Here is a 9,108-nt window from a genome sequence, read left to right as displayed (position 1 = left end):
GTGTTGGTGCAAAATTTTTTTTTTCCCCTATTGTGTTCTCCCATGAATATACTCTTTTATTATCTTTTGCATTTATTTTGTTTCTGAACGTACAAATAAAAGAAATAAAACAAAGGGGCGGGTTTAAACTTTAAAGGATGCGTTTGGCTTCCCGTTGAGTCCGATTGTGTAGCGCTTATGATTTCATCAGAGCCGTCGGTTTTCAAGCGCCCCAGTAGACTACGGTTTGATTGCCCGCATGTCATGTTTTATGCGGCCAAAGCGGACTCCGAGCTCGGTCCCGATCTCAAAGCCCTCGATAAATCCTAATCCCCGTCTCCAACGGTCTTCGCTCCCTCGACCTTTCTCTCCATTGGCTAAACCCTAAGCAGTAACCCTAATTTTCCAATGGCTTCGACCTCCGTCCGATCAGTAAACCGCATCGCTCTATCTTGCCTCAGGTCATTCGCGGCCAAGTCGAAGACGGCCGCGCGATCGCCGCCCTTCGCTGGCGGGTCCGCCGCCATCCCTCCTCCTGCTCGCCGGTTCTCATCCTTCTCTAGGTCAGCGAGTCGTAATGGCAGTCTGCAGTATTTCTTTGGTTTCTGGTCGTATTCTAATGAAAAAGTTGTCTTTTTAAAGGTTGCCGGTGGAGCTGGGATGCTGCGGCGGATCTCTTCTCCCGCTGCACAGCGCGGTGGCGGCGGCGAGGCTGACGTCGCGGCTGAGCTTGACGTCTAGGAGTTGCCGCGCGCTCTCACAGGGTATCCTCTGCCGCACCTATCCCGGACTCTAATGATGTTGTTGTTCTATCACTGTTTCGACTGCTCTGTGAGTAGCTCTGCTTCGAGCTCTTTGTTCTCTTATAAAGATTCCTGCTTTCCACTTTGTTGCCAATCAATGTGGCGTTTTTTCTTTGTTTTCTCTTTTTGGATGTAGCATGGTGGGTGACCTGGGGTATGAATAAAATGGAGGGAGTAGATTATTAGATGGTTGATAATTGTGGGGTCTGAGTGCAAGGATTTCATGTATTTGTTTTTAAGCCTGGTTGAATTATGGGATTTGAGTGCAATAGGTGAATGTTTGGAGATGACGGTATATTAATATGTGGACGTAACCTGATGCTGTGCATGGTGGTGTAGGTAGGGTGTTAATATAGGTGGGTCATTGTTGGTTTGGTGGTTTGCAATTTTTGTGCATACCAATGTGCTGTTCCTTTCCTTCTGTGCCTATGAAAATTCGCATTCCCTTGACATCAAAATTAAGCACTGAACTAACCAATTCTAGCTAATACTACTTTAGTGGATTGTTCTGATGCTTCTCAGTTTCAGTCTACACCCAAATATGGTCTGTTGCAGCACTTTGGGAAATGATACTCCCTGACTGCACAAAAAAAAGCTGAAAAAAACAAAAAAACTGAGAAAGAAAAGGATCATAACAGTGTAAATAAAAATTAATACATATTGTAAAAATTCAGCAAATGAACATCCATAAATATACTCAGTAGAGTCTAAGAAAATGATTTTTAACTCTTTATTCATTTAATTTTCAGAATGTAGTAAGTTGATAGAATGATCTTCAAGGCTTTGAAAACCACACATATATGATTTCTTTCAAGCTTTATCATTTTCTATCAAAGCAATAGTTCCTTCATAATGTTAATGGAAGGGAAGTAACTACCGCTTACCTACTTCTAGGTAGAAAGGAGAGAAAGAAAAGTCATATGAGATAGTTTAGAGCTCATTCTGTGGTGTGTAAACATGTAGTTGTAGCCATCATCTTCTTTGGAAAGTTTAGAAGGGGGAAAAAAAAGTTTGACTGATTACAATTTTAGGGGCAACGGTGGGTACGGCTTGTTGGTAAAACTTGCATGATCCAGATTGAGCTTTTTTTTAATTAGTTCTCAAAATCCTCCTTTAGAAGAGATATCTGATAACTACCTAGATGATGATTCCATATTGTTATGAGAAACGATATCGATGTGATAACTAAGATAGATGAGGAAAAAGGGGAAAAAGGAAAAAATACTTATGAATCAGAAGCAGAGCAGGATCCTGGTAATTTTCAATTGAAAGCAGAATGCCCACTTGTCATGAGGAAAAGATGTGGTGCAATTCAACGCAATAAAACCAGGAAAAGAGAATGAATATCTGCAGATTAGGACAAGAGAATCATGGCATGCATGGTTGGTCAAATTTTTGTTTTAGGGTTTTGAACTTCAGCTTTTGGGGATGATTAACTTGACTTGGACCAACAATTTGTATATATTTGCTTTTTGGATAGATAAACCTAGAATGATTCAAAGCAACTCAACTAAACTATGCCTTAATCCCAAACTAGATGGTGTGGACTACATGAACCCTTCTCCTTCATCTCGCTCGGTTTAGGGCCTTACATTCGGAAAGATATTGATATATTAAGTCCTCACTTACTACTTCAACCCATGTGATTTTTGGTCTACCTCTACCCCCTTTTCTTCTATATGTATCAAATCACTCTTTTGTACTAGTTTATCCTTTGGTCTATGTTGTACATGCCCCCAAACCATCTAACTAGAATGATTAAAAGCTGTGGAGCAATATTTTTTTTTTAAAGTTAAATGATGATAAAAGAAACTCATATTAAACTATATATTTGAAATATTAATTGAACATGGCTAGAAAATCAAGGTCTTAATTTAATATAAATTGTATTATTGGTTTACTCTTAATTGATGATTTTTTCACATAAATATTGTTAAATATGTTGAAACTTTTACATGTTCTTAAGATTATATCGTAACTTAGTGCATAGCTGTAGATATATGAATGCTTCAATGGTGATTAAGATTACATATTAGGTTAGATATAAAACAAATTTAAATGTTCCCTAGAGTGTACAATTTCATCAGAATTAGTTCCAGGACAAATAGAAATAATTTCCTTCCCAAAAAGGTGGGTAACTAGAAATTGGTGGGGCCAGGTTGACGGCATTCAATATCTATTGGTAGGGCTAGAAATCAGAAATGTTCTTTCTAGCTGAATATTTAGATTCTAGCATTGCCGGATATCCAGCAACATTATGCTATCACAAGTAATCAATTAGTCTTTAAGTGTACGTGTAGATTGAATGTGGCGATTGTGATTGTTATGTGAATATGGGTCAGTTCAAGCAGATCTACTAAGAAGTTACAGTTTTCCTGCTGCCAGCATCTCTGTATTCTTTGGTTTTTCAAAAACTATAACAGAATATGGATATTAAACCAATCTGAACATTTCTGTAATGATACTCAAGATGCTTCAAATTTCAATTAGTTATTTGTCATCTTTAGATAAATGCATCTATCAGTTCCTCTTCTAGTCTCCACCATGTACCTAGCATTTTATAATCAAATTACATGTGAAGACTATTGGACGAACTTCATTGAAAGAACATGATCTGATTTATTTCAATCTGGCTCAAGGAAGCCGAAAACTCAAGTGCTTCTCGCAAACTTATGCTTCCACTGCTTCAGTATGCCTATAAACACAATGTAAGATCTTTCTCTGGTATCTGATATGGAGATAACCATGATTAAGGGCAAAGAAAAACATTAATGGGTCTCTTGTGTTTTATAAAGGATCAGAACTTTACTTATTCGCTCTATTTCTTTCATCTTGTCAGACCAACTTAAATATTTGGTTCCTGCAGTCATACGAATTTGCTAGTGCTTGAAAGGAATAACTTCAATGCTTGCCAGTTTTGCTTCCCAGAATTCTCAAGTTTGAATGTTTTTGTGACATGTCATGGATTAACTTGCTACACATGTAACACCAAAGTGAAAGGGATACTCGTTTGCTTGCATGACTAATCCAACTATTTATTGGGTTATATCCAGAATGAGTTGTACTGAAGTAAAGATGAACTTTCGAGATGTGAAACATGCGAGTCATTTTTTTTTGTTTTTGGTGAACTATCGGCTAATCGCTGTTCTCTTTTCTTTTTTTATTTCAATCTTTTGGTCGCACAAATCAATGCACTCTATTGGAATGCTGCGTAGCATTCCATGGTTAGCAGAAAATTTTGTTGTCACTATGATCTGCATATGCCTATTTTCTGGAGGAGCCCTTGTAATATAATATATAAAGACACCGTCATTGTTTTAATGTGTGCATCATGTTTCTAAGCATGCATGATCAAAACTTAATTGTGTAATTATGAAGTCATGGTCATATGCATAAAATTGAATGGCAAATTGGGGGCTTCCATCTTCACTTGTCATACAAAACATAGGAAGGACAAAGTATACGATAGCGAGTCATCCTTATCACATTCCTCCTCAAAGAATTTGAAACCATCCTATGATGCAATTCTCAGGAATAAATGTGCATTTTCAGATAAAAGAAGAGTGCTATAGAATTGTCACCAGTGACTTTCTTGGCCACTCTAATGTTTCTCAAGACCAGAAATTACAAGAGCCGTTTAATCCTTGTGGCTCTGAAAGTGTCTGTCCGGGCACATGGTCATATGCATGCGGTTACAGGATGATAGGATTCCTTCTCAGAAGGATAGTTTGTTAGGTTTGATTACTCATAGCCCTAAGCTATGCAGAGAAACAGGAAGTTCTTTGTGAAGGCAGAGAAACAGTTTGGTGAATTTTTAAAGGTTTGCAGGTGTCAGAGATAAAGGGACATGCGACTAGGAAGGAGGTTGGAGTAACTTGACCGATAATACACACTTATTAGTTAGGAAAAAACAGAGCCGCAGCTAAACAAGTTGTCAAGAGCTTGAGATTACTGATGCACTCATGATTTAAGATTACTTTGTTGTAGCTAGAATTTGGTTTTCTGCAAAGTTAAGTATTGCTAGATCTAGAATGAATTGATTAAAATAAATTTTTGAATGAAAAAGTGTTAATATTAATTTATTGCATATTCATCACTTAATAAATCATAACAATATTGTCCTTCTCCCAGATGAAAATGATGGTACGTGAAACATTTTGCTTCACCTCTTTGCTGTTCCTAAAGGTGGGTCTTTTCCTGTTTCTGCAGCATACACAGTCATGGCTTTAGGTTGAATTCTGTCTCGTCTTTTTTGTTTTAACAGAAGATATTCCTTCTTGCTTGGATATTTACCTTTGTTTTGCAAACAATTAACATGCCCTGCCTCAAGCCCTTCTTTTAATTCTTACTCAGTATACTAGAGTTGTCACTTCATGTTCTCTTCTTCTAATTCATATGTATTGTTTGTCCCATTTAGAGGTTGGTCTATCAGCGCCAAGGTGATAGCTGAAGCTGATTAACGTGGAAACATTTTTGGACATGGAAGAATTTTGTGGTAGCTCTCCGCTGCTGATTGTGTAAGCATAAAAACATTTTTACAAACCTTTGAAAACATAAAAACATCAAATGTTACCTAATTCTTCAGTTCGGGTGATCAAACAGAAAAAAGAATTTATGTCTTACAGGCATGCATGCCACCAGCGCGCTTATTATATGGCATTTTTCGTTGCATATATATTTTCCCCCTGGATGCATTTATTTTATTTTATTTTATTTTTTATGATCCAATGTGTCACATTTCCATCAACTTACTGTAGGACGTTGGAGTCTATAGCAGACCAACCTCTTCTCTAATAAGAGTGAAGGGGAGAGAAACTTAGGCCAATTATCATTCTCCATCTGGATGATAAAGTGATTGAAATTATATAAGCTAATATAAAAGATACACAAATTAGCCTTTGGACAAAATTATTAAAAATGTGGTGAATCCGATGTCTCGGAGGGATATATAATTTTTTGTGTCACCACCAGCAAAACTTATATTCTTATAGGCCGCTAGTAATCCAAATCTCCCCACCAAGAAGAAATGGAAGTTTGTCATCTTGATTTTAAGATTGGAATCCTCACAACAAAATTACTTCATCTCATGATCATGTAATAAGCTTCATGAAGTAACCCATTCTGTTACCGTACAATGAGGCAGCGCGACCTGGCCAGGATTTGTCCCTTTCCATGCAGGCTGCATTTTCTTGAAAGATTCTTAGGCCTTGCCTCTCTGAGTGTGTGCGTGTGTGAGAGAGATTTGCTGTGACATCTACAATTCCTGGTTTCATCCTTTGTTCTTGTCCCCTACCCCATCGAAGGATTTCCTCTGCTTTCTTTTTCCCTTTTTTTTTCCAATGATCAAAACGAAGTAATGGCATAAGATGTTGCGCCGGGACACCAACTGTGTTTCTGATGGTAGTCGGAGGTGGATGCCAAGTTCATAATTAAATGTGAGCAAAGAGGGATCTTTCTCATAGACATTCGATTGAAAATATTGATGCAGAAATTAAAAACATATACATGATGTGGCTTCACTAGTAAAAAATTAATTAAGGTGACCTTCTATGGGTACTATAAGCTGCTGATAAGGACCATAGAAGCTGGATGCGAATTAAATTGTCTGATGGACCTAGCTCAACTCTGTTTTTTAAAGCTCAAGATATTATTTAATGCAGATGACGGTGTGTTCCAGTGAGTACAGATCCTCTAAGCCTACAAGCTGCAGCCCTATCCTTCTGTAGGCTCCGACATCTTTGCCACTTAGTCAAGGCACGCGGGGATTGATATCCGGAATAATACGTGCAACTGGATCAAAATCTAATTTGACAATGGGTTTTCCCGATTCCAATCCATCTGGTGACGAGTATATGGGGGAGCTGCTGCTTTCGAAAATGTTTCATGAATGCCTCATCTTCATGGTTCCCTAATACAACATGAACTAAGGTTCAGAGATCGAAAAGTGGAGAATTATTTATGAATTGAGATATCTGATAAACCATTGAGATATTTGGAAAACTAGACAATAACAGAACGAAAATATGATTATCATGTTAAATAAAAGAGTTTCAGTATGGAATAGAATCTGTGGTAATACAGTAAGAGGAAACTTAATGAACCCTTCTTGCGGATGAAGGTTAATAATTCAGGTTTCTTTTTTTAAGGATTTCAGGTTCAGAAGGTGGCGTTGTCCATATTCAAAAGCTTCTGCGATGCCCCATTCCAGCCTTGTTCAACCCCTATGGCTCTATCCTACCCCACCACCACCGCCCAGCCTGGCTTAACCCGGATAGTAAACGGTTCCCATTCCAAGTCCAAAAGGAGTTATTCTCGCTAGCACCGCCTAAGAACTAAGATATAGACGGCAAATTTCAGCGGATGTGTCTTGTTTTGAAATTTTTATGCAGACTGAGATAATAATCGGCATATTTTAATACTTTGGCATGGACTAGCGACTGAAGCCAATACAAACTAACGAAGCAAGCATTGGGTCATGGCTAGGGATGTTTGAGTAGAGCCGATATGAATATTCTATTTTTTCCTAACTAAATGGGGTTGGTTTTAACTCAAATTAAATAAGAATGGTTTCGGTGATTATTGGTTGGGTCATCTTGTGATTCACCCAAATTCACGCGAACATTGTCTCCCACCCTCGGCTGTAGTTAAACATAGCCCTAGATATAGCTATGTTGAGAGGATCCAATATAAATATTTTATTTTTTGTTGAACCAAATGAGATGATTTTAACTAAAATTAAATGAGGATAGTTCCGGTGATGGTCAATGCTAGATTATAGGTTGGATTATGGTTCGAAGCCAGTCAGCCTTGTGATTCACCCAAATCCACGTGAACAATGTCTCCCACCCACGACTGTAGCTGAGATATTGGGATTTGACTTCGCTGCTCAATGGCCCTGGATATACCCCACCATAGCTCTTGGATCAAGGTCTAACGTGTAGGTTTGCGCATGCGTGGACTCCAATGGAGTGAGCCGCTTAAGTCTAGGAGACCATTTTCTTTGGCTTTAATATATTGAAACCCACCCACTTGAGAACTCACGGTATGAGTTTAGTTTTTGTCGTCTTTTAGATTTAGATGTGCGAGGGAAACTTCCATAGTTTGGCAAATAAGAATGAAGAGTTCGAGGAAACTTGGAGGAAGACGTGGATGGGTTTTGGTTAAAAAAAAAAGTAGGTGACTTGAGGTAGTTGGTTTGCACGACTCTGGAAGCATAACATGTGCTTTTCTGTCCTCCCACTTGCCACTTCATTACAGATATCAAACAATCAATGAAATTTGTCCATGCCACTTGACAACATGGTAAAACCTGCTACGTACCAAAATAACCAGTGAAAATTCTGTGAGTTTGTGTTTAAAGAAGTGATATCCAATTCCCTATCTGTTTTCAAAATTCCTAAAATTAACACTTCTTTATGTCCCTCTTGTGATGAGAGGTTGGAAGACGATTTTTTTTTTGATTGTCCAATTCGAAGCGGGTCGAATTGGCTTGGGTTTGAAAAATATATGATCCGGGTTGCCCGTGCACCTACACAAAATCTAGGCTCATTAGCTGAATGGTTCGCTGGTTCTCAAACTTGTGCATGGATTCCGACTCATTTAGACTATAGCTGGCTGGAAGACTGGAAGCTAGTTCGCTTGTAAAGTGTTTGGATTTGATGCGGGATTTACACCCCGTCACCAGCAGAGCCCACACACCAGCCGAGCAGCAGAAGAGAGAGTGTCCCTCAAAAGGTATTGTCCGCTTTGGGTTCGATTCGGGGGTCGAGCGTACCCGGAGCCCTCCTCACGGCGCCTCACGGTTTTGCCCCACAAAACGCGCCTCCTTAGGGAAGGGTGATTGAGCCCCCCATTATATGGCACAGATCTTCCCGCTACACGGCCGATGTGGGACTAAATTCGGGGAACCCCCCGTAACACAGCCCCCCCAGCGGGGAGGTCCTGTGCCCGGGTCGGCTCCTTGCTGGATAGGCGAAGGGCCGAGGCCCTTCCTCTAGCGCCATCTGATGCGGGATTTACACCCCGTCACCAGCAGAGCCCACACACCAACCGAGCAGCAGAAGAGAGAGTGTCCCCCAGAAGGTATTGTCCGCTTTGGGTCCGATTCGGGGGTCGAGCGTACCCGGAGCCCTCCTCACGGCGCCTCACGGTTTTGCCTCACAAAAGGCGCCTCCTTAGGGAAGGGTGATTGAGCCCCCCATTATATGGCACAGACCTTCCCGCTACACGGCCGATGTGGGACTAAATTCGGGGAACCCCCCGTAACACAGCCCCCCCAGCGGGGAGGTCCTGTGCCCGGGTCGGCTCCTTGCTGGATAGGCGGAGG

At 40.0% G+C, this 9,108-nt stretch overlaps 1 protein-coding gene across 3 annotated transcripts; it reads left to right on the top strand.

Annotated features, from left to right (window-relative positions):
* The first annotated feature begins 279 nt into the window (after nt 1-279).
* Nucleotides 280-5,457, top strand: LOC103716552 (protein NONRESPONDING TO OXYLIPINS 2, mitochondrial-like). Of its 3 annotated transcripts, XR_015976487.2 has the most exons (4): nt 281-542; nt 622-810; nt 4,914-4,967; nt 5,200-5,457. XR_015976487.2 is itself a non-coding variant. In XM_088718662.2 (3 exons), the coding sequence occupies exons 1-2, from the start codon at nt 388-390 to the stop codon at nt 773-775; spliced, it is 309 nt and encodes a 102-aa protein (XP_088574788.2). In that variant the 5' UTR covers nt 280-387; the 3' UTR covers nt 776-810; nt 3,622-4,907. The 3 variants fall into 3 exon arrangements, 2 of the variants coding, with proteins under 2 accessions (XP_088574788.2, XP_088574787.2); XM_088718662.2 differs by lacking the exons at nt 4,914-4,967; nt 5,200-5,457 and adding an exon at nt 3,622-4,907 and having other exon boundaries at nt 280-542; XM_088718661.2 differs by lacking the exon at nt 4,914-4,967 and having other exon boundaries at nt 282-542.
* The last annotated feature ends 3,651 nt before the right edge of the window (nt 5,458-9,108 follow it).

Source organism: Phoenix dactylifera, chromosome 3, assembly GCF_051530095.1.
Source record: "Phoenix dactylifera cultivar Ajwa chromosome 3, Ajwa_hap1_PhDact_Kaust_v1.1, whole genome shotgun sequence".
Lineage (NCBI taxonomy): Eukaryota > Viridiplantae > Streptophyta > Magnoliopsida > Arecales > Arecaceae > Phoenix > Phoenix dactylifera.
This window is presented reverse-complemented; position numbering and strand designations above follow the sequence as displayed.